At 37.4% G+C, this 26,425-nt stretch overlaps 1 protein-coding gene across 1 annotated transcript; it reads right to left on the bottom strand.

Moving 5' to 3' along the window:
• Window positions 1-8,225: 8,225 nt before the first annotated feature.
• Window positions 8,226-22,255, bottom strand: LOC120636368 (myosin-9-like). The gene is made up of 10 exons (XM_039907821.1): window positions 21,971-22,255; window positions 21,247-21,348; window positions 20,165-20,269; window positions 15,625-15,768; window positions 14,794-14,925; window positions 14,189-14,299; window positions 13,521-13,673; window positions 12,189-12,328; window positions 11,094-11,343; window positions 8,226-8,475 (listed from the first exon to the last, which is right to left on the bottom strand). Exons 1-10 carry the CDS (start codon window positions 22,079-22,081, stop codon window positions 8,293-8,295), a joined length of 1,431 nt encoding a protein of 476 aa, XP_039763755.1. The 5' UTR covers window positions 22,082-22,255; the 3' UTR covers window positions 8,226-8,292.
• Between the last annotated feature and the right edge of the window lie 4,170 nt (window positions 22,256-26,425).

Raw genomic sequence — 26,425 nt, 5'->3', positions numbered from 1 at the left:
CTCGCACCGGCAAACGCAGCGTAGGTCTGCCTCCAATTAGGTGAACAGAAGACTTAAGGCGAGTCGCTCGGAGCCGCTGGAGACCTGTAGCCCGGGACCGTGGTTTTTCAATCTCAATTCAATCGGTTGAAGTGATGATGACTCCACGAACTTTTAACGGGAAAAGGTTAGCCCTTGACTGCAATCTCAACTGGTGGTGAGACCAAATGCAGCCTAAGATGGTAGCAAGCTATCCTATTAGGTAGGAGGTATGGCAGTTATAAGCCATACCCCCAGTACGAGCTATCGTTAGGGTGGTAAAGCGATACCCTGGCCTTAGAGCCACCTACCAGACAAACTTGCTTTTATCACTTGTTGAGCAAATAAAAAAAGGTATTTTTACTATATTCAGTAATACCTATCTTGACTACCTTTTAACTTTATTATGTTTAACCTAAAGATAGCGTTGTTTATACCTACAGATTAAAATATCTATAACTTATGATGGATTATTGATAAATATTTAAATTTACCGCCTTGGGGGCTTATGATTGATAAAGACTTGTTCAAGATCTAACAATTATGCAAATCCGTATTCCATAATCTATTAGTTTTGACGGTTTTCTCATATTAATAATATAATCCTGATGTGACATAGAGCACGCAAATTAATAGACACGGCGGTTAATTGGGGCTGCGGCAGCAAATATATACGGTGTATACAGTGGCGTGCATAGAGGGTATGCACAGGGTATGCAGATGACATAAAATGAAGAAAATCTCCAGTACGAGTTATAAATGCTTAAGGGTAGGCTTTTTATAAATCTAAAAATGCCTATCCTTAAGTTTTTTATAACACAGACAGGAGATTTTCTTTATTTTATGCCATCTGCATACCCTGTGCATACGATCTATGCACGCCACTGGGTGTATACGGTGGCTTCGTGCTCTCTTACAGGAGACGGTGCTAGATCCCCTGCACGCATATCCACCTTTCAGAGCTATATAATATAAAAGAATAGCAAAAAACTTTATTGCAACAAAACACGGAAGGAGAAACACAAAGAAAACAATAATAATACTTAGTGCTAGGGTACAAAGGCGGCCTTATCACTCATAGTCACTAATCTTTTAAATACAACCTGAACGTGCGAAGCCAATTTAAATGTTATGCCATCATCATCAGCCAATGTGCGTCCACTACTGGTCGTAGGCCTCTTGCAAACAGCGCCAACTTTCCCTATTTTCGGCTTTCCTTATCCATTCGATGACTGCGAATTTTCGGAGGTCATCGCTGCATTTAGTTGGGGGAGCCCGATACGCCGTTTACCGACGTTTGCCGATGTTATGTTTAAATTGGTGCAACTAAATGTCTGGACTACACAGCGTGACGGGCGGAGATCGATCGGGAGGCCAAAATGTCACTGGATAGATTGAGTAGACTAAGATGGACAAGCCATAGGCATGCGAAACTGTTGGGCGTGGGCACAAGATAGAGATTTCCACAAAACGCTGTAGTATCAGTGATATGATGAATTAAATATCACTTGCTTTAACGGTGAAGGAAAGCATCGTGAGGTAACCTGCACGCTTGTCCTTCTCCTATTATAATATTAAGGATTACTTAAACGATAAAATAGCTTGGGTGTGAATTTCTCTAGCTTCATAGCTGAATATAAATTTACTATAAGATGGTGATAACAAAAGTGTCTTGTGGGCTCTTCTTAGACCAGGGCGCGTTTGGAACCCTCGGAACTTTATCCCCTTACAATTATATAAACATTTATGTATGAACGTTTCATAAGTGCCTGTGATAGGCTTACATGAATAAAGAAATTTTGAATTTGTCAGTTCTTCATGATGTTCTTAAAGGCATAAAGCACTTCATCAGCGTTGCCTGTTCCCTTATCATTTTAAAAGGAGATAGTGGCCCAGTAATGGGTGGGCAATGATAATGAGTCAAATATAAGGGGTGGGGTTGTAATTTGGAGGGGTCCTAGTTTAGTGGTTAGGCCTTTGGCGTCCCTTTCAAACATCACTTGCGTAAGTTGCCCACAGCTGGAAAATGCCTGTGTGTTTCTGTATATTAAAAGTAGTAGCGGACCCGCGCGACTTCGTCCGCGAATGAGTCGAGTTGAAAAAATATTCTTATGTCCAATATAAATGATTTTGAGATTCCAATATAAATGAATTCTAGCTAGATCGATTTATCGCCCCTGAAACCCCTTGTCTACTAAATTTCATGAAAATCGTTGGAGCCGATTCCGAGATTCCAATTATATATATACAATAATTCCTCGTTTAATGATATAAGATTTATGTATATCATATACATAAAAATATTACTAAAAAGACAAATAGACTTACCCCCGTAGGTATCTCGCAATTCATCTCATTAGATCAAGTAAGTAAAAAATATTCTTACCATATTATGTTATATGAAATGTAATCTCATTCACATAAATCATTAACTCGCTTTTCCATATAGATGTTGATAAAGTAGTAACAAAGGCAGTAAGTAAGTAGTTCTTTACTAGACTTATATATTGATTACAACAGCATTTCAATCATTCCAATACCTAAAGCAGTGCATGCATATTGATCTACATACAAACTGGGCAAGTACGTGCATAATATTATATTCTAAGCTTTTTTGTTTTAAGCAAAGTAAAAGTCAAAAGATCCTTATTCAAGTAGCCCATAAATGGCATGGCACTTATGACGTACAAAATGAGAAATGAGGTTACACAGGGTAGTGATGGCGATAACCATATTCGTAAACTTAAAACTAAAGCTACGAGGATTCCAAACGCGCCCTGTATTATTCTTTAATCTGATCAATGCCATCATCAATGTCATGTCAACGACAAATCGCATAATATTAACGTGGTATGTACCCGTTGCACTATTATTACCTTTGAAGCTAGATTCTCGAGCGAGCAATAATATACAAAGGTTCGGATTGTTTTTCACTATACTGAAAATTAACAAATTACTGAAATAGTTTGAAGGAAATTAAATAAATATAAACTATGATAACACTGGGTGTGTTCACACTCACACTCTGCAAACACCCAAACACACTGCTGTTATTTTAGCATATTGTAACTGTTTTTTTTTGTATTTGCATCTATTATTATAGTCACAGTTAAAATTTAAGCGGCTCAACTGTTTATTGTTAGCCGGGTGTTTACTTTGTTATCACCATCTCACATTAAAATTATTAGAAGAGCAACCTGGTTAGTATGGTACTATGGGCATCATAAGAAGGCTCAGAGTCACTCAGCGAGCGATAGAAAGAGCTATGCTAGGAGTATCTCTACGTAATCCAATTCAGATATGAGGATATTCGTAGAAGAACTAAAGTTACCGACACAGCTCAACGACGAGTCGCGAAGCTGAAGTGGCAATGGGCGGGGCACATAGCTTGGAGAACTCCAACTCGGTTCCAAGGTGTAGGTGTGGCAACCCCGCACCGGTAAACGCAGCGTTGGTCGACCCCAAACACTACACTACTGTCTACACACACGACATTAAATGAGTCGCGGGAAGCCGCTGGGTACAAGCGGCCCAGAATCGTGAAGTTTGGAACGCTCTACAAATAACCTATGTCCAGCAGTTGACGTCAATCATTCGGAAAACAAAAGAAAGGGCGGTATTTTCGGGCGTGGGCTTCTCCGCGGGGATCCCGAGCGGAATAGACCATTCCAGACTTTGCCACATTTATTGTATTAACAATATACTATTACAGTTGTAATCGTTCGCTGGATGTAAAGCCGTAGGCCGTATTCAACTGTCAATGGAACTAAAATAAAAAAAAAAACTTAATTTATTTTAGACCAACCACTGACCTCTATTATACTATAGATATCGATTATCAACTCGACTCGATAGATGTATATTATTATTTTTTTCAGATATTCTTTATTGGTCAATATGATTGTAAAACCGTTTATTATAAGATACAAATAGCAAAGCCTTAGATAACATTTACTTAAAGGCTAAAACATCTATTAAAATATACAGGATACTTACGATAAGCAGCTCATAACATCTTAAAATTATGTTGAATTACACGATTTGTAGGTAAATTGCGAAATATTTGTAGATATTTCCGCTTTAAACAAAAAAATATTGCGTAAAGAGGGTACAAGCATACAAAAGTACCTACGTTACATGTAAGTGTCGCGCGGCTTACGTACGGAAACGTAAACAAGATGCGCGAAACGTTTCACTTGACCACCGCACGCTTGCGGCAGAAAGCCAGAACGGCAGGGTGATTACGCATCTCGCGACAGGCTTGCGACAGGCGTAAATCTTGCAATCACTACTCTACATACTACTCTACTACTACTATCGAAAACAATACATACTGATGAGGCCGTACATGCCGTATTTATAGATTTCCGGAAAATCAGTGACTTTAGTTTTACAAATATTGACTACAATTACATTATTGCAACTGGTATTCGTAGGATTGAATTTACGTGTTAATTTTAATATGAAGTCGATTAAAAATGGGAATTTTATTTTATTGTGTAAATGCTGTAAGATACTCTTAAATGTAGTTTTGTAACCTATTTATAAGTGCTTTGTTTTGTTTTGGTTAAGTTGTGATAAATAGTTAAACAAATATGACTCCATATGGGGCAAGCAAAAGGTATGGTAGCCTGACAAGTACACTATAATTTTTTAGCTTGGTAGAAGCGCTAAGTTTGGTTTTCGATTTATAAATGGGCTGAGTAAATACTCGTAAACCTGCGAAGTGCTTCCACCAATTTAATGTCCATGTTTAACCCAAGATAGCGGACGGAACGACTCCAGCAAGTTCTAATGATCTTAAGGGAGTTTAACGATGACGTGCTAATAGGATGGCTTTATTCTTGCCTCCATTAAGATGCCGTATCATCCGCAAAACAGGCTAAATTTGTTTTAGGTTGTCTTGAGATGTAATATAAAAACCACAGAAACTAATATGGACCCAAATTAGATCCCTGAGGGATGCCAGCTGACATTGTCCGACAAGATAATTCACTCTTATCAATATAAATCCTAAACTCACGTTCCTGTAGATAAGACTTGACAAGTTTTATGAATGGTAAGGGTATGTTAAGAATCATCAGCTTGGGAAGCAACCCGTCGTGCCAGATGCTGTCAAACGCTTTTTCGATATCAAGTAAGACCATACCAGTAGATTGGTGAAGGTTGCGGTTATGATTTATATGTTCCCTTTAGCGAGGGAAGTCCCACATAACCTCCATAGCAATAAAGCTTTTCCACAACGCCGAAAGAAAAAAAAAGTACCTAGTTGTCTGTAAGACTTTATTTTATTTTTTAAGTTATAATTGACGACGCAAATGACCCACTTTGGTAAGGGCAAAACCATCGCCTTTAACCAGAACAATACTTTGAATGGCATGTAATGAACACGTACTGTAAAATGAACATTCGGGTTGATGTTCATTTTACAGTACGTGTTCATTATAGGGCATAAACGTTAAGCCTCATGTTCATGTGCCTGTAATTACTCCAGGAAAACAATGCTGCTTTGCGGCAGAAATAAGCATGGCAGTAGTACTTTACCGGACGAGTTCTGCCACAAAAATCTCTCTATAACTACAAATACTGAAGGAGGCGAAGAATCTACACTTTATTTAATGTTCCTAAAGGTGTTCCAAATCTAAAGCATCTAAATTTAAATTTGGAATAGTACGAACACGAACCAAAAATAAACTAGTGATTATATTCTCTTTGGTGTATTCTGCAGAGACCATAGATAATACAATTATTTACTAAAGAGTGGAGATGTCTTATAGTTCTTAGGGATATAAAGTTCAATTACAACTTTGTTCTTAAAAGTTAGCAACTTGGATGGTGGTAACAGATATAATGACCGGCTGAGTTTTTTTTAATGAATACAGAATATGGCAGTGGAATTTCAACTATGAAGAAATGAACGCTAGTAGTGTAGAGTAGTAACCTAGTAGAGAAGTGGTCAAGTTCCCACCGTGACCCATAAACCTTGCAGGATCACTAAACTACTGCCTTTGAATAGGAAAAACATGCCTCAACTTGTCAAAGTGACGTTAATTAATTCCATGCCGTATACGATGGCCGTCGGCATCACAAGCAGGCGCAGGCAAAACAGGTTACTTTACATTTTTAAAGTAAGACATAATTTTAACGCAATCCAATTCCAACCTATACAAAGTATAAATGAACACCGAAATCTTACTTCACAGGCTTTCATCTTCATCATATCAAACTATTACCGGCCCACTACAGAGCACAAGTCTCCTCCCACAATGAAATAGGTAAAGGCCGTAGTCCACCTCGCTGACTCCACACACCTTTGAGAACTTTATGTAGAACTCTTAGGCATGCAGGTTTCCTCACGATGTTTTACCGTTAAAGCAAGAGATATTTAATTACTTAAAATGCACATAACTTAAAAAACTTAGAGGTGCGCTGGGATTCGAACTCGGCTCCCCGAAATTGAAGTCGTACTCCTACCCGAAGTACATTTATTACAGTCTCTGAAACTTATCTGTGAAACCGAAACGCTTATAGTTTTTGAGTAAACCACTGCCATAGTTTTTACTGAAAGAATGCAGATCACATGCAAATTTACAATCAAGTTAACCCTGTCACTTTGTTAGGTACGTGTCGCGTAACGTAAGTACTATGCGCGTGTCGGTCTTATATCTTCAATAGGGTTGACATGAGTAAACACTTAGAATGTTTTGAATTCTTTTGTATGGAAAAATATATATGATTATTTTGATTATTTTTTTTTACCGGGGGATTCCTTATAAGATTTATAGTGTTTTGTAATTCGGTTACACGTTGTATAATATGTCGAGTTGATAATCGATAGCCTACAACAGCTCAGTGCTGGACTAAAAGCCTCACTGAATAGAAGGGTTTAACCATAATCACCACTCCACTTAGGTCAGGTTGGAGATCTCAGTACGGTAGAAGTAGTAGCACAGAGGACGTTGCATTCCGTTCTCTGGGACGACACCCATGGGAAAAGAATGGCGGTGACAACTGTATTCGAATCTGCCGTCACCACGTCATAACACGGCAAAGTTTGTTTATTAATCGGTTGCATTAAAATTCGAATTTAAAAACATACCAAACATGTGATAATAAAGTCGGTTTTATGCCCGTTTTCACAAACGAATGTCAAGGCAATGGCTAGGGAAATATAATCAAAGAAGATTCTTAGGCATGCAGTAAACTTTACAAAATCAATTTACAATAGGCAACTCATGTAACCTTACTTGTCTTTGGTTCTTATCACAAAGTGTGGTATTTTTTGTTTATATTATCATATAGTATTAACCTATTAGATAAACTGATGCATGTTAGGTAAACTTAATTTTTAGGTATTTTTGCTGGTTTCGACCAGGTACCCTCGTTTATATAGAACTTATCTGTGGAAACCTGTTATTAGTTTTAAGTCAATTTGTTAACTATTTAGTAATTACAACGGTTGGCTTTCCAATTAAAGATAAAATAAAAAAAAATCCATTTTACGTATGGAGTTAAGGTAATTAAAATATAAAATAAAATCTTTTTTATTTGTCAAGTGTCAATTTACTAGTCCCTTAAACTACCACGACAAAAAACAAAAAAAAAAAAAAAAAAAAAAAGTCCCTTAAACTTTGCAATCCGCTGTATCGGTTTCGCAACTTATGGCGGTGCCTAAAATCGTTCGATATCACATAAGAGTTCGTGAAAGCTTTTTCCTCTCTAGGAATCACCTAAATCACTAGGCATCCGAGGAAGGCGATTTCTAGGTTTATTGAAAACGGGCATAAGACAGAGTTGTATTGATAGAGAAGATAGGCATAACGAACTACTGTGCTCTGTCCAGAGAAACCACTGGCACTGAAAACATAGATGCATTAGCTATAAATTTGTTATTGTTTAATTAAAAAATACAAGGCAGGGTAATTAGTTACTTGTAATAGCTGGTTAGTTACACACTGAGAAAAACGTCAATAAAAAAGGAAAAACAACTCAGCTTTCTAGTTCATCTTGAGAATTTAAATAAAACTAAAGTAACTTATAAAATTGTATCATTTATTCGGCTGTTAGATAAAAGAGACCAAAAAAGATAAACTGGCAACCAGTAGCGTGCACTTCATACATGCACAAAAGCACTGCATACCCAAATTATTTTATATAAAAGCTCTTATTGGAGGGGAATATTTCTATTTTATGCTATATAACTGCTGTATGCATACCCTGGCCGAATACCCTGTGCACGCCACTGCTGGCAACCCTACGAACTATTACCTAATTTCACACATCTAAATATTCCCTTAGTCGAGGTGATTTCTGTAATTCTGCATCCTCATCCGACAAAATGTGGGCATAACTATTTTTCAGGGCTGTCACTTGATTTTGAAGGGCGCGAAGTCTTAATTCCACAAGTTCAAAATTTTCTTGAAGGTTATTGACCTGGATTTGCATTCTTTGACGTACCTGCAATAGTATTGTTAAATTGATAAACGTTTTCAGGTCATTATGTCTGACGGACATTTTCCTGTAGATATAATTTCTTATATATTTTATAAAGTTGCCGAATTAAATTTTGTCTGAAAATCTTTTTACTTGTTTATTGATTTTGTGTTGTGTTATTAATGCGAAAGTCAGTCTGTTTGTTTATTTCCTACCATTGCACGAAAAAACCTTGAGCTTACATTCTGGAGACGGGTTATCTTTAACAGAATCTTAACTCGACTTACATCCTATTGTAGAAAATAAAACATACCATATGGAATTTAAAAAATTATATGTGGTATTTTCTTACATTACCGATTATGTTTAATGTATTAAAATAAAAATTGCAAAAATAAGTAGAAATAGAAAAGAGCACCTAGCGGCTACGTGCATTTCAGGTCGCGTTTTAGTTTGCAACCTTCTGAAATCGAATCCGGCCATGTCATGCCATTAAAAGCTAATTGAAATACGACGTGATGTGACATACACGACAATTATTGTAACGATTGATTTATTTACGATTACAATCTAATGTTAATTTAGTTCCTTTTTCTAAAATAACACAATACACAAGCGTTGTAGTTCCGATGTTAATGAACATTTATTGCTCATTAATTAACATAACCAGTCACGTATGTGACTGCTCATTTTAATTAAGATCATGTAAATCGTATAGTTCTCAACTATAAAAATAAAACGTAATTGTATCCCTTATAACACAACGTGTAATAACTTTTTAAAGAGCAAAAATAACTGATACAGGCCAAAATAAAAAAATCCTTCGACATTTATAACGTGTGCGAGATTTGTAAGCATGAGAATATACAGTAGTAACCGATATAACGTCTCCTAGGAAGTGTCTTACTCTGATCATGTATACGGAAGGGGTGGTCCTATTTACCACTACCTGATCGGACTAAAGGTTTTACTGTTAAGAAATTCTACGTACCAGCATTTCATACACCTACTTTATAAGTCATGTTCCGTAAGAACTCAGCCCTACGTAGACATGCGGTGTGGTGGGAATGAAACGAATGCCAGAGAGTCCTACTGTAAATACTGTGGAGGCGAGGCGCGATATCGTGGGAAGAATTGTATGGGAGCTAGCATGCGCGGCGTATACAGCGTTAGTCAAAGCAAAATGCGTCGTGGGGGGTGGCGTAGGAACGAAAAGCATGTCAAGCCATCGGTTTCGGTCGCTATCGCTAACGTGTGAAACGGGAGCCGTTGGTTTTCCTAGAGTAAAAAGTATTCTATATCTGTTTCTAGGATTCAAGCTATCTCTATGTAAAATTAGCTATGACGCCGTGGTGCTTTGTGTTTCTATGCTTTGTATGGATGACACGGAAAGAAGCTCTGAGCAGCTACTTAAAACTTGAAAGCCAGGAAGATGATAGTATACACCTCGCCGCCACTTCTACCGCATAAAAGCTAACTACATATAGACATTTTAGAATTTTTGGTTATTTTTTAAAAACTCGCAAAGATCTAAGCTTTCTATTCCGGAATAAAACGTTTATTACGTCTGGATATAGGATGCAAGATACCTTTGTGTCTTTCAACACGATCATATCAGCGGTGGAGCCCTATGGTCAGATCCACCGGTGAAACATGATGTAATTTTTAAATTTGATCCGAAAATAATAACTACCTATTTTGTCTGGTGCGCACAAAAATTATCAACTTCAAGCTGCCTCAGTAGTTGCGATAGTAAATAACTCGAATAATTACTAGTACTTGAGACACGGAAGTCGGTTTCGTTTTTTTTTCTTAATCCTGTTATTATTTAGGTATTTCCGTACTATATCTGTTCCGCCATTTTGGGTTTGACATGACGTCATGTGAATACAATACAGCAACGCAATGAGTAACAAGAGAACAATTGAAAGTACAAACGCACTCACATGGAGACTTCTTACATATTTATCAAAACGGAATCCGGTAATAAATTCCATATATAAACATCTGTATGATATAAAATAGGAGAGCATTTTTTAGGTTACATAGAATGAGTTTATCATTTTCTGAATTCGCCTCGTGATTATTACTTATATAAAGGTAACGAAAATCTAAAATGATAAACAAATTCTCATAATAAAAAAAAAAGTTGGGGCAGTTCTATGTTGCCAATTTTCGACCACCAGTTTTTTGTAACAAAGCGTTTAAAACATGCAAGAGTTATCATAACACTGAATTCATTCGGAAGTTTACCATGTAATGCGTGTATTCATTAAAGAGGACTCTGGGGACAGAGGGACTATAGGGGTTTTCGCCCCCCCAGTCAAAAACAGTACGACCTGTTTTGTTTTAGAGAACAATGATTGTTAAATTGTAAAATAATATTGGAAAAGAGCAACTGCAGAGTTTCTTGTCGGCTGCATTTCGGCAGAATCTGCCTTCCTAACCAGTGGTAGAGTCACTAAAAACAGACATACTTGACGTTTAAAACGTGCTTATATTAGGCCTACTTGAAATAAATGAATTTTGAATTTGAATTTGAGGCGTTCGATTAGATAAACGAAATACTCTTAATGTACTAACCTTAAAGGGTCAGTAGATTAAGAGTATTTCTTTTCTATCTACTGATACTAGATACTTACATCATCTCTTTCCTTCTGGAACGTTCTACATTGGGCTCTCGTTTGTATCAACTGCCTCTCTAGCTCCGAAATCTGGGTCTGCATATAACGACGCATAGACTCAGCCCTTTCTTTACTTCTGGTCAAAAATCTACTGCTTTCCTCTCTTAACTCCTCGTGATCTTTAACTAGTTTTTCGTGTTCTGCTACTTTCTCGTGGTACCTAAGATCTAGCTGGGATAGCTTTTCTTCCAACCTTAGCACTTGACATCTAGTATGAGAAACAGAAGTTATAATATCACTGTCGGCTTATATAATAAGGTTCTATCTATTTTGTGTAAGTCTAAATGATCCTATGAAGTAAGGTATTAGCAATCCGTTTTTACCAATCCACACTGGGCCAGCGTGATGGACAAATGACATTCTCATTGTGGGCGAAGACCCGTGCCCTTTATTGGGCCGGTAATGAGGTGGTATGATGATGATTATGATGATGATGATGATCTGTATTGATAGAACCATATTAATAAGCCGACTCTTTCTTCTTTCGTTCTTGTATGATCTTGCCTATTTTCATGTATAGAGTAGAAACATGGACAATCGAGATGTGGTGCTGGAGGCGAATGTTAAGGACTCCTTGGACTTTCTTATTTCGGTCATATTATGCGACGTGGAAATGAGAGTCTAGAAAAACTTATCATCATAGGAAATACCGAAGGCAAGAGACCGAGAGGCCGTTCACAAACACGATGGGCAGGCCAGCTGAGGGACTCCAAGTGCAAATTTTGTTAATCTGGCCTCAGCTGGAAGCGGGTGGAAGCAACGGGGTTGCAATTACGCCAAGACCACGATCTTATACAATGAAGGCGGGACTAGAGATAGAGAGATCTGTACAGCCATAACAAACTCTTAATCGATTTCTACGATTAATAGCTTAAGCCAATTTCAACCACATATTAATGATAGAAGCCGGGAGGAAGCCTGAAGGTTTCTCGACAGAAAACCCAAATGTCTCACCATTACTAGCCAGAGCCGGGTGTCGAACCCGGAATGTCGACACCAATTGTCGAATAGCTAATCACTTTAAACATTCTATGTAAGCATAATTTCACTTACTTAAAATCATTTACGTTACGAAATAGCTCCTCAATTTCTTTTTGCCTTATCTCAGCTTCAGCTCTTAAAGCGTTGTTTTCGTCAACCACATTGATTCTTTCGGCTTTTTCAGCATTTAAATTGTTAACAGCTATTACGAGCTTAAAATAAAGGAAGTGTTTTAAAAAATATCAATGTTAATGCTAATGCGCGACCACATATTAATGTAATCTAATCCAAAATTTACAGATGTCAGATTGAATTTATTAGTGCCATTCTTTTCCTACTCTTACGTGTAGATAAGGATAGCACTACCAAATTTAATCTGACGTCTGTAAATTTTTACATTGGATTGATTATTAACTTCAAGCGTGTTTCAATAAAGGATGGGTGTTGCGCAGTCTAAAAGCATCTGTTAAAAAATCAAAATATACCTATATATTTTTGTACCACACCATTGTATCTCTGGTAAAGGTCCCATCAAAATCAGTTAAGCCTAATGTTAAAGCCCATTCAAACGGACACAAATAATGCAAAAAAGTGATAATTTTTCAAATAATCTTAAATTTTTGAAATCGTTGATAGATACGTAATTAACTAGTTGAAGTAGAACTATTTGTGCTCATGTGTTTTTCTCGCCCGGGGAATCATTACCGTCATGTTTTTTTCTACCGCAATTAGCGTTGCTGTCAGTGGCGTGCACTTCATACATGCACAAAAGCACTGCCTACCCTAAAATTTAAATATAGCTCGTATAGGAGAAGGATATGTGCCATTTTATGCAATTTTCCTACTGTATGCATACCCTGGTAAGAAACCCAGTGCACGCCACTGGTTGCTGTATCCCGGTGTAATTGGCTTTATTGCCGTTGTAATTACAGACACATGAGGCTTAACACCTACACCTCAAGGTGCTGGACTTACGGCGACACGTTGCATGCCCTGCAAAGCGCCCTTAGCTTACCTTAAGCTTGGTCCTTCAATTACTATATATTATATTTTATTTTATGTTTATATGTTTGTATATATTTATGGAATATATTTTATATTTTTGTACATATCTTTAATATGTTATGTTTAATATGTACTATGTTTTATTTTAATTTAGTTTAAACTCTTAATATTCCACTAATTTTTGTTGTACCAACTACTAATTTCGTATAGCATTTTCTTGTATGCCTTTGGTTGCCTGGAAGAGATCGCTATTTAGCGATAAGGCCGCCAAATTGTACGTTCAACCTTAATGTGCTGTTGTATTTGTATCTCTGTGGTGTATTCATTCATTCATTCATACTATTTATATAAAAAATTGTGTAGAAAGATAGCTTTTTTTTACTACTTTTATTTACTAACCTTCTCTTTTACGCGGTTCAGTTCGCTGGATAATTGTTCAGAGCTGCCTTCAGCCAACTTCTGCAATTGTTTCGCTTCTTGCAACTGAATCTGTGCACCTTTCAGTAGATCAGGTAACGGTGCTAATTCTTGCAGTTTTTCTTGAAACTGCATCTAGTTAGCAAAGAAACGTTTGTTCATCAAACACATTCGACAAAGGAACAAAAGAATGCCAATGTTATTTTTTTATATAGACCTATTCTAATATTCATAATACCAGTATAACCTTTTTCAATATTCGGTACAGTTATTTTTAAATAAATAATAATCTACAACTACATACAACGTCTAAAAGAATTTCGAAATAATATTGAAGGATGCATAAATATATTTCATAAGGAATCACGCTGTAAAAATATTAAATCAACAGAAGCATATTTAATTTTGCCAAACAAACTAATTGAAAACATTCAAAGTGTTTACTTATGACAGCCTTATTGAAGATAAAGACCGACACGTGCATAGTACCTACGCTACGCGACGCGTACCTACTAAAGTGACAAGGGTCACATGATTTTAATTTTGCAGGATGTTAGTTAGGGCTGTATCTCAACTAAAAAAATAATAAATCTGAAATAAAAAAATAATAAAGATTTTGATGATTTTAAATAGTACAGCATTTCGACTACCTTCATTTTTTGTATTTCAATTTGAATTTGATCCGACACTTGTTTGTTGTCAAACTCGATGACATCTATTTCCCGCCTCAGCTCTTCAACTTGCTGTTGTGCTTGAAGATACTGAATACACAATAAAGAAACATTGATATACATATATCAAAGATTAATCAACTCTCAGAGCATTGGCGAACAAGTGGAAATAATATATGTGTAATAATAAACGGACGGAACCTTGGACAACACCTAGTAAGTAATATATATATATAAATATAAATACCTTATATAAATTTTCGCCCGACCTGGGATTCGCACCCAGGACCTCGTGATTCCACTACAGAACATGCTAAACTCTAGACCAACGAAAACTATTGGGGTTAACCCAATAATTTTAATGAATGAACTGATGTTCATTCGCCTTCTATTACGAATTTTATAAATTTAAAATGCATATACAAATTTTCGGAACCGACAGTATTTAAACCCGCTAGTGGAAATCTCTGCTCGAGGGCTTTAGCCACTAAGCTCCCGCTATCCTACCGCCGACGCCGAAATTAGTATATTACTTTTATATCAGTCTTAAAGCGACTTCTATTACGAAGACATTAAAAGCTTACTTTCACTCGATATTCTTGAACCTCATCAGTTTTCTCATTGGTCATAGTTTGCAACTCCTCGACCTCCTCTTTCATAGCCCTTAGCTGCTTCTTCAGATTTTCAACTTCGTCACTGGGAAATTTTCGAGTATCCTGCAATAAATGTGTCTTTGAATGATATATTTGTTTATATATATATAAATATATATTATATTTATTTATCTATATATATAAAAATGTTATGTTGGTTTGTGTACGCTTCAAAAACTTAAAAAGTTCTGCACCGATCGAGCTGAAACTTTAGCATGATATATAATACGCATCAAGGATTGTTTTTATCTATTTTTCTCAACCATTCAATCACAATGCGCTACAGCGAAGGGTGGCAGGGTACAGCTAGTTATTACTGCTATTATCTACTGTTTATTTATTTATTTGAGACGATGTATATTTACGGCCCTGTTCCGCTCTCTTGTCCGCAGGTTCTGTTATTCAAAAGTTGCCTGTAAGAGATTGCTTCCAGCAATAAGGACGCTTTTCGGCCGATATCAACAACATAAAGATGAAACCCCGGTGTCTTGCAGTGCGATGGTGGAATGGTGAACCAAAAATTACAATACAAAGTGAAAGATGACAAATGTCAAACACCTATTCCTACAAAAGTTATATCCTATATTCATCTTTTATAAAGAAAAAGAAAAAAACAGTTTAGATCTTTTTCTGTTTCTTTGGATCTTTCTAACCTACTCCAGTAATGATGCGAACAAAACAAAAAGATAAAAATTTCAATCGTTGGACCCTTTTTTGAGGTTGATAGGAAGATACAGAAAAAAATACCAAGGTCGCACCAACCTTAACTTCCATAACTCCTGTATTGCAAATGTTGTTAATCTTCAGTTCTAGATCCTTGAGTTTTCTTTCGTAATTCTCTTTCTGAAACCGTTCCTCGTCTGCTGTGTTTTTAGCTCTTATAAGTTCTTCGCGAAGTGTGGTCATCTTTAAAAAGCAAAAGCTCTGGTATATAGAAATTGCTATTCTTTAATTTCAGGCAAACTTTTGCAAAAGATTTCCATTTAGGCATAACACATGTACAAGAAGCGACTTTTTTCATTCCACTACTAGGTTAGCAGCAACAGCAATCTCAACTTGTGGTAAGTGACGATGCAGTCTAAGATGGTAGTGGGCTAAGCTGTTAGGGAGTATGGTAGGTATACCCACTGATCGGTTTCTACGCGACATCGCACCGGAACGCTAAATCGCTTAGCGGCACGTCTTTATTGGTAGGGCGGTAACTAGGCACGGCCAAAGCCTCCCACCAGACCTGAAAAAATTCAGAAAAAATGCATTCCCAAATTGCCCCTGTCGGGAATAAAACCCGGGACCTCGTACTCGTCACTGCGCTCACCGTCGAGCCAGGGGGATCGTCAAACCGACTGATACTATACGTAACATTGGGAGAATCGCGGGTGATTTTGAGAACTATTCAGGAGTACCTATGTGTTCAAATTAGAATTGAGGTGTATCAATTCATAACCTTTACTTAGATGTTGCCATAAGCACGGTTGCCGTAGCGGTCACGAGTTAATGTAACCAAGCACCTACCTGCTATTAATGATAAGCAAAAACAAAGAAGAAAAACCTACTTAAAATACTGGCTAACGTGGAAGCAATTATACTAATCGGTTATGTACGCTGAAAAAACTGATTGCTATACAAACGTACCTATACTATGATTAGCTACCTCAGCCGCATGAGACCAACCGTTCGGATTAGTTACTTTGTCCCGACAAGCTAAGGCTGTCCACATATTAGCTAGGTTTTTTTTTGTACTATTGATTGGCAGATTTTAATATAAGCAATTAAAATATCACTCGATTTGAACGGCTAAGGAGATGTTCTGAGGAAACCTGCATGATCCGCACTTCGCCTGCGTGGTAGACGAAGGCCTAAACCTTTCTTAATTTTAATAAGGAGACCCATGCAGCAGCGCTGGATTACCGACATAGCAAGAGTAGAAATTGCTACGGGCCGCGCGAAAGGGGGCCCCACATATTTAATACCACTCATCTGTGCCTGAGCGTAATTTTTTGAGTGAAACTTATGATGTTGTGTTGAACTTTTTTGATGTCACAAAAACATGAAACCTTACAACTAAGTATTCCTACTAAGACAATTTTATTTATACACTTTATTTGTACACCACAAATAGGAAAAAACAATGGACACAACAAAAATAAACTTAGAAAGTAGGATACAAAGGGCGGCCTTATCGCTTGCTAGCGATCTCTTCCAGGCTACCTTAGGATTAGGAAAACCGATTGGTGGGGTGTATTATTATTATATACATACTTACGAACAATTACACACTAATACTTATCAAGATTACACACTCACTATTTATGATTGATTAAAATACTAATAATAATAAATACACGTCAGACACTCGTTACCCGACTATTTCCTTAGCGTAAATAAATTAAATTATTTGATACGGTAAACGCACAAACATTTACAAAAAGATGCTTGTTTAAAATCTTGGTTAGAATTTCAGTCAGCTTGTGCTAGCACGCACACGCACACAGACATCGCTTATAGCAATTTACTACACTATTAATTACCCACTAAATTGTAAACTATAGATAGTTTAGCGTTCTCCGCATTACAGAACTAGATGGCGCCACAAAAATGCTGCATCGCGCTAGCGAAGTGTTCACAAAGAATGCCTATATATACAACTTCGAGAAAGATCACCCGCTCCCCCCCCGATGTCGTCGAGCCCTGGGGCTCTTCTCATGGCGATGGCTCAGGTGGTTATCGGCAAGTGTCCTTCCGAAAAAGCAAAGATCACCCGCTCCCACACGCATCTTCCTTTTGTTACGGTCGAGCGTATCACCATAGCTCCCGTACAGATACCAATTAAACGTATTGAGCATTGAATAGTATTTTTACCACTTTATACTCAAGAACCCATAGCCGATCATGGGCTCTTTGAAAGAATTTGCTACGTGCCCCGCGCTTGCTTAATCAGGCACTGTGCACTTGTAGTGATCTATGATGATGAATTGGCGGACCAAGCAGATGTCGCACTAGATGATAAGTGGAAAACCATCGCCTATTAACAGGCAGGTGGTACCTGCAGGCACAGTAAGTACTGTAGCTTGAGCCTAATAATTATCCGCAGCCTATTAAAGTCCCACTACTGGGGATAGCCACACGATAACGGAGAACGAGCGTCCTCTGTGCTACTACTGCTGTCTACTGTGATCACCAACCCGTCTACCCAGAGTGGTGATTATGGGCCAATCCTCCAGTTAGGAGAGGCCTTTAGTTCAGCAGTGGACTGTTATAACGATCCATAGAGGCAAAATTCAACATAAAATCTTTCAAATCGTCCTTGGTTTCCTTTTGTTTTAAATTTTGAACATTACGTATCTCAATACATGAGTTTACGGATCTGTTTTCGAGATTCTCTATTTTATTTTCTAGTGTAGAAATATACGCTAAGTGTTCTTTTTGCTCAGCTTCAAACTTGCCCAATCTGTTTTTAATGTCAACATTTTCCTGTGATAAAAATTCAATATTTTTTATTATTGCCGTGTTCTGTCTTATTTCATTAATAGAGTCCTTTATCAAAGACAATTTCCAATCCTATTCATGCGTAAAAGAAAGAAACATCTTACGGATATCGGCAAAAAACGCTCGCGACTCATTGTCTCCATCCCGTCAAACTTACGCTTCGAACGCATCGTAACATTAACATCTTTGTCGGTACTCGGTGAATTTAACGCCGGTTCCGAGTCGCATTCATTGATGATGACCGGGCACAGGCCTCCTCTCTCATATGAGAGACGGTTTTATGGCGTAAACCCACCACACTACTGCAATGCAGGTTGGTGGGCTAGACCAACGGCTTAATGTTTTCCTAGGCACTGGGGTTGACACTGAAAAAAATCCTAATACCGGACTGACACTGAACATAGTTAGAAAAAAAATTTAGGTATTGTGTTTTTAACACAATACCTAAATTTTTTGTAAAACTTAGGTATTGTGTGTTTTTAACACGCTACCTACATTTTTTATCTACCTCTACCTGGAAATTGAACCCAGGGCCAAACAAACCACCACTTCTAGATCAACGCAGTTGAGCCACTTATAGCCGATAGCCGATAATAATATGTCAACTTATTATCGAAGAGACACTAGTCTGTGTAGTAACACAGCTTAGATTATCGAGACAAATGAGATCAATCATCAAATTCCTCTGGTTTAAGGCCGGTTGGTAACCCAGTCTGTTTTACTGCATCCAGGTTAGGGGGTGTTCATAAAATACGTGAGATTTTTAAGGGGGGGAGGTGGTCGAGTCAAATCTCATCTAATCTTACGTTGGAGAGAGGGGGGGTCTCGGCAAATATCACGCAATTTTTTTTCTGATTTAAACAAATAAAAAATTATACTATTTTGGCCCATTTAATCTAGATTGTACATGCTTAAGAGTTAATTTTAAATGCAATCCTAATACGATTAAGATCATTTACTAATTCATTCATGAGAAAATAATTTCATTCATACTTCGACGTTACACATCTACTGATCCATGTTTTTTTCTTTTTACAATAACAATACAACGCGTTTACGTAAGAAACCCACATTTTGAAAAATCTCACGTGAGATTGGGGGATGGGAGAGGGGGTTGAATAAAATCTCACGACATCTCACCAGGGGGTAAGGGAGGGACAGAAAATAAAAAAAAACACCTCACGTAATTTATGGACGCCCCCTTAGTCCATCGGGCAACCCAGTCTGTTTTACTGATTCCGGGTTAGATTATCCAGACAAATGAGATCAAACTGCTTTGGCTTAAGGCCGGTTGGCGACCCAGTCTGTTTTACTGCAACCGGGTTAGTCCATCGGGCAACCCAGTCTGTTTTACAGAATCCGGGTTTGTCCACCGGGCAACCCAGTCTGTTTTACAGAATCCGGGTTAGTCCACTGGACAACCCAGTGATTAGCCAGACAAATTAGATCAAATTGCTTTGGCTTAAGGCCGGTTGGAAACCCAGTCTGTTTTATTGCATCCGGGTTTGTCCACCGGAACTCACGCTAACTCACAACGGCGAAGCTATACACACGTAAAGCGGTTCGTCACATTGCACTTAAAGAATCCTCCTAGCCGAAATTCGAGCAGAGCATTATAAAAGCCGATTTATTGAATGAAATATTGTGTAGGGTTTCTGAAGTGCTCTTGAGAATAGAATATGCAGAAAGATGAGGACTCCGCTTGTTCGACTTCTCTTAAATCTAGAATAATCAAAGCTATGGCAAACTCGAGTACAAGAATAGGTAAGTTACATAAGCGATAGTGAACAGTATTAAGAAACTTCAGGATTCTTACCTGAGGTGCTTTCACACTGCACTCTAGATCATCCTGAGATGTGATCGCGGGCTTATAAACTGGGGTAGAGTTACAAACTTTCGCTGAGGCTACTTGCTCCTGATCCTGTAAAAAAAATAACACTATGTGTATTTAAATAGAGTTAAATAAGTGAATATGTTTTATGAATTTTGAGTAATATTTACAGTAATCATATCGACTAATTTCCGGCTTTGGTGGACTCCACATATCTTTGAGAACGTTATGTAGAACTCCCAGGCATGCAGGTTTCCTCACGATGTTTTTGTGTGATATTTTTAATTACTTAAAACGCACATAACTTAGAAAAGCTAAGTGCGTGCTGGGATTCCAACTCAGCCCCCCCTAAGTGAAGTCGAGCTCCTACCCACTGAGCTATCAACGCTTCATATTTACATTATTCCTCATTATCAACCCATTCCCGGCCCACTACGGGGCACGGGTCTGCTCCCAGTATGAGAAGGGGTTTTAAGGCCGTAGTCCACCACGCTGGCCTCAGTGGTGTGCATAGGGTTTTTGACCAGGGTATGCATAAAGAAGGAAGGTGCCATAAAATGGAAACATCCTTCGCACTCATGAGTATTACAAAAACTTTAGGGTATGCAGTGCTTTTGCGCATGTATGAAGTGCCCTTGGTAGACTTCACACACCTTTGTGACATTATGTAGAACTCCCAGGCATGCAGGTTTTTTTTTTTTTGTTTTCCTTCACCGTCGAAGCAAGTGATATTTTTAATTAGGTACTTAAAACGCACATAACTTACAAAAGTTAGAGGTGCGTGCTGGGATTCAAACTCGGCCCCCCGAGAGTGAAGTCGAGCTCCTACCCACTGCGCTATCACCGCATTGTATGTGTGATATTCACATAATTAATAATAATATATATTTTTTTTTAATGTAGGTACAGTAATGAGAAACCGTACTGACAATAGGTGGCGTTCGTCCCATACCATATAAATCGTAATTTACTTTCACCCGATCGTATAAGTAAACGTAGGTAGAAAGTCTCACACTTATCTTGGAACTAAGGTGTTTAAAACTCAAAAGTTATAGGTAAGTACGTACTGTTTGCTTCCGACTACTCAAAAATAATCGATCACGCCTGATGGCATCAAGCTGCATTCGTATCTCCTTCATCTCACCCTCCATAACTCCAACCTGTTCTTGCTGAAACCGATAAATGACAATTTTTAAGACTTATCGCCTCAAAATCGTTACAACGCCGGTTCAACTCCAACTTTCGATTCACCGTCAGCATGTTTACACCTAAACCAAACTGAACCTAAAAAGGCGGTGATAGCCGCAACTTCGGCCGCAACTTCGGTGGGATAGAGTTTGACCCCGGTAGGCCACTCTAACTTTTCGGCGTTATGAGCATTCTTTTAAGAAATTTAATATCACTTGCTCCAACCGTAAAGGAAAACATCGTGAGAAAACTTGCATGCCTTGCATGGATTTATCCATAATGTTAGTGCCCGGCTACTTTGTTACAAGTATACGACGAGTGGGGCTACGCGTCATCGACTATTTAAACAGTTTTTTTTTCACAGCCCGCACGACCAAAATGCTCTCTTTTCCATGTACCAATTTGAATTATATCCATTCGTTTTAAATGCGTTATTCATGGCTGAGCTCAGGTGAAACCAATTTCGGGCTCTTAATAGATCATGATGTCAAAAATTGTTTTTTTTTTTAAATAACAACTGGCTTGGCGAGCTGACTATTGTACGAGGCGCTAGAATGCCCTGAACTCCGATACCTGTGCCCTGATCTAAGAAAACATACTTACCAATACAGACGGCTCTCCACCAAGATTCTTATCTGCCTCATTCTTTACAGTTATTGTACTTTCTTTGTCGTTACTGCTTCTCGTAAACGGCCAATACTCGGACTGTGGCATATCACTCTATTAACTTCGATAGTGAAAAAAATCGTATTAAAATACTTTATTAAAAACCAATAATTTGACACCGTTCGACAGATAGGTAATCAACAAATGATATACCTATAAATTGATAAATATGCATACGAAAATAAATTATTAAATAATTATACCGAATTTATAGATACCTACTTGAAGTTTGTCATGAACTGTCACAATAAATTGATTTAGAGATTACTGTCAATGTTTTACTTTCACAAAAATGGAAATCTTTTTTTGTAATTTGATTAGTTATAAATTTTCGTTGTGACTTTTATGACTGAGCTGACGAATCTATACTAAATTCTCCTAATTTCTCAAATTAATTGTGTATAAAATCGATCGCTTTCTCGTCCGTATTTGCAAACGGAAGAAAGCTTTTTATCATAGGGGAGATTTTTTTCAATCATTACGGCTTCACATGCTCACCAGTTTCCTAACCCTTACCTGAAAACCCAATACTTAAAATAACCCGAACCGGAAATCGAACCCAGAACCTCGATATCCGTAATAACATACACTAACTTATAACTATAGCACTATTATACCGGATGTTTGGTGCATCGTGTGCCAAATCGAATCTGATGATTGGAGGGGTCTTTGGCTATCTCTTCAGCCCTCGTAAAAAAATCTTGCTCAAACGGTTTTTTTTATACTGATTTTAAATTGTTTTTTTAAAAATTGTAAAAATTCTACATTTAAATTTTAATAAAAAATAAAGTTGTTAAGTATTAATTAATTTTCTTTTTAATCTTTAATTTGTAACGTTTTACGCTTCTTTTGAAACTAGAATTACACGCCAGCAACATCTAGTTTTTGTTTTACAGCCCCGCAAAGTTTTTTTTACGTAAAAAAATAAGCTTGAACGTCAACTTTCGGTTTTAATAAAAAAAAAACTAAAAGTGATCATGTTCTTCCAATTTTTTTAAAACATCTCTGGACTGTCCCCTTTCTAATGGTGTGCAATATGCCATGAAAAGTAATTAGTAACATCACTAATTTTCAAATTTTCTAAACTTAGTCACAATTTTCTAATATTCAACAGATGAAAGAAAAACAAGTTTTTGCGTAAATAAAACTCACAAGCAGGTAAAATTTTTAAATTTCGTAGGTTTTACTTGAAATAAAAATAATACATTGCATTTGAAACATTTATTTCATAATTTTTACAAATTCTGCTCAAATTGTTCACCCCTGTTTCGAATGCAGGCCCGACATCTTTGACGTATTGTTACAGTTGTAGTCCGAAGCCGTATTTCGTTCTTAATTGTACCGAAGGCCGCTTCTATGCGTTGTATTAGTACCTCCCTCGTTGGGACTTCTGTGGCGTATACTAGCTCTTTGGCACGTCCCCAGACATAAAAATCTAACGGAGTTAAGTCTGGGGAACGTGGAGGCCATGCAATAGGCCCATCGCGCCCAATCCACGAATTGGGGAACACATTATCGAGGTATTCCCTCACAGTTAAACGCCAATGCGCGGGACAGCCGTCATTTTGAAATACTATGGGCACATCTTCATTAAACACGGGCACCTCGGCCAATAATTCCGGCAGATCATTTTGCAGGAACTCTAAATAATTATCGCCATTTAAGTTATCAGGCAGGTAGTGCGGTCCAATTACCTGATTCCCAATCACTCCTGCCCAAACGTTCACACTAAACCGTCTTTGAAAAGATTGCTGTCTTTTGGCATGTGGGTTTTGCCGTTTCGGTGCCCAATGGTGTAAATTGTGCAAGTTAAGAATCCCTTCTCTGGTAAATTTGGATTCGTCAGTCCACAGTATTCTTTTTAAAAAATCAGGATTATCCACATCTGTGTGTAACAAAAACCGACAAAAGTGCATTCGTCTGTCAAAGTCGCCACCCTCAAGACCTGCAACAACCAAAAATCTTTTTAATTCCCCTTGAGCAGTAATTAATTGCACTAGAAGATTATGGATACCTGCTAAACAAAGGCAACGTCAAACAAAGGTTTTAAATTACGTACCTTGAACCGGAGTCTCGTGGAATGGATATTTTTCGTTTTGTCGAAGGACTTTCCACACTTTCCATATTGAAATATCAAGTTGTGCCGCCACATATCTAATGCTTCTTGTGTCGTCTTCCTCAAAAAGTGCCAGTATTCTCTCGTCCACTTCAACATTATGTCGCACAACATGTCCCCTTGGTTCATGAAAATTGACACTCCCAGTCTCGCGTAAACGTCGGTATGTGTCTTGGAAGACTCTGCGGCCAGGTAATCGTCGACCAGGAAAGCGTTCCTGGTAAAGTCGTTGCGCTGCACGAGCGACACCACGGGCTGCACCATAAACCATTATGATGTCCGCATATTCCTCGTTAGAGTATGTCGTCATTGCAACAACAAAAAAGTCAACAAAGTTTAACAATAACACCAAAAGTAAATAAAACGTAACAAAAAACAACAAAACTTAACGAAAACTAAATAAAAGAATCGTGGAGTACAGTAAGCTAGCACACACGTTAGGCACGACGCGGGGCCCGTTCGCGATTGGTTCAAACAGGTTTGCACTATGCAAGAAAGGAATAGAAGATAGATTTCGCTTCACTAGAGTGAAAAAACTATTTTTGCCTGTTTAAACGAACAACGGGCGTATAACTTTATGAAAGAGACAGAAAATGTCATCTGCCTTGTGAATTGTGAGTGTTATTTACGCAAACCCTTGTTTTTCTTTCACCTGTTGAATATTAGAAAATTGCGACCAAGTTTAGAAAATTTGAAAATTAGTGATGTTACTAATTACTTTTCATGGCATATTGCACACCATTAGAAAGGGGACAGTCCAGAGATGTTTTAAAAAAATTGGAAGAACATGATCACTTTTAGTTTTTTTTTTATTAAAACCGAAAGTTGACGTTCAAGCTTATTTTTTTACGTAAAAAAAACTTTGCGGGGCTGTAAAACAAAAACTAGATGTTGCTGGCGTGTAATTCTAGTTTCAAAAGAAGCGTAAAACGTTACAAATTAAAGATTAAAAAGAAAATTAATTAATACTTAACAACTTTATTTTTTATTAAAATTTAAATGTAGAATTTTTACAATTTTTAAAAAAACAATTTAAAATCAGTATAAAAAAAACCGTTTGAGCAAGATTTTTTTACGAGGGCTGAAGAGATAGCCAAAGACCCCTCCAATCATCAGATTCGATTTGGCACACGATGCACCAAACATCCTGTATTATTATCCTTTTTTAGAAACTAGCAACGCCATCTATTAGCACAATGATAATATACAAGGAGAGCAAAATGTTGGAGGTCAAATATTTAAACCTAGTTTATGGTTGGACCCAGCAACACTCATTGACAAGATAAGTCGGCTGTATATCGGAAGATGGCAGCACAAGTTTAAACTAAAGGTCGGTGCAGACTGCTCGCTGATGCGTAGTGCAGACCCTGTTCGAAAGGGGGAAAAAATATGAAATAAACGTTTGCCTTGATATTTTTATCTAAGCGATGGATGTCCACTGATGTAGAGAGTTCCAAAACCCAAGATCTTGGGCCACTTGTTTCCAGCGGCTCCCAGCGACTCAGTCGTCGTAGTAGTAAATGCTGAGTGTTGTGCATGTTTATGTTCCTAACTATTCTGCATGTATATTTTTGTCTGAGAAATCTGAGAGGTGTAGATAATCTTCCAGATTTATAAATTTTAAAATATAAAGAAGATGATTAGTAAAGAAGATAACTTCTGTGGTAGATAGAACGATAGGAACCACACCCATATACTTTTTCTGGCCCCTGATTTTCATTATTTGTTCTTTGTTTTCAACGGCTTCAAAAGTACCTACCTGCAGTTAGATTAATTTGTTATTTTATTATTAACTGTTTTTTTTTATAAAATACGTTGGAACTGCAATATCATGTCATTACCGTTACTTTTTTTTATTTTAGGTATCTCCGATTACAAATTAAATGTCTAAACCGAGTCTTCTTATCTCAGATGCTCCTATTGTAAGAATGGCAAGGTCGTATTACTTTGTTGTGGTATTTTCTAGTATAGTTTATAGAGTGTATTTAAATTTGATATTATAAAGTGTGTGAGTGTAGTCTGTCTGTGTGAATATTTTGCATGTACGTAGGATTATATTATTAATCTGAACAAGATGTAGTAAAAGATTTGCTTCAAACGAGGAGTCATTTTAGAGTATGGTAATTCTTGAACATCGGGGTAAAATGCATCTTAATTATGGATTGCAAGTTAAATTACGCCTACAATTGTTAAGCTCGGGCTTTCGGCTGACGCTACGGTAAAACAAAAAAACTGAAGTACAGTATTTAAGACTCTGAAATTAGTACGCTAAGGAC

The sequence above is a fragment of the Pararge aegeria genome, chromosome Z, assembly GCF_905163445.1.
Source record: "Pararge aegeria chromosome Z, ilParAegt1.1, whole genome shotgun sequence".
Taxonomy (NCBI): Eukaryota; Metazoa; Arthropoda; class Insecta; order Lepidoptera; family Nymphalidae; genus Pararge; species Pararge aegeria.
The sequence above is the reverse complement of the archived record's forward strand: the minus strand, read 5'-3'. Positions and strand labels throughout refer to the sequence as shown.

Coding starts and splice junctions, on each gene's coding strand:
- LOC120636368 (XM_039907821.1), bottom strand. CDS start 22,081: ATGCCACAGTCCGAGTATTGGCCGTTTACGAGAAGCAGTAACGACAAA. Junction 21,349..21,970: donor GTGGAGAGCCGTCTGTATTG/GTAAGTATGTTT, acceptor TATCGGTTTCAG/CAAGAACAGGTTGGAGTTAT. Junction 11,344..12,188: donor CGTAACGTAAATGATTTTAA/GTAAGTGAAATT, acceptor TTCTCATACTAG/ATGTCAAGTGCTAAGGTTGG.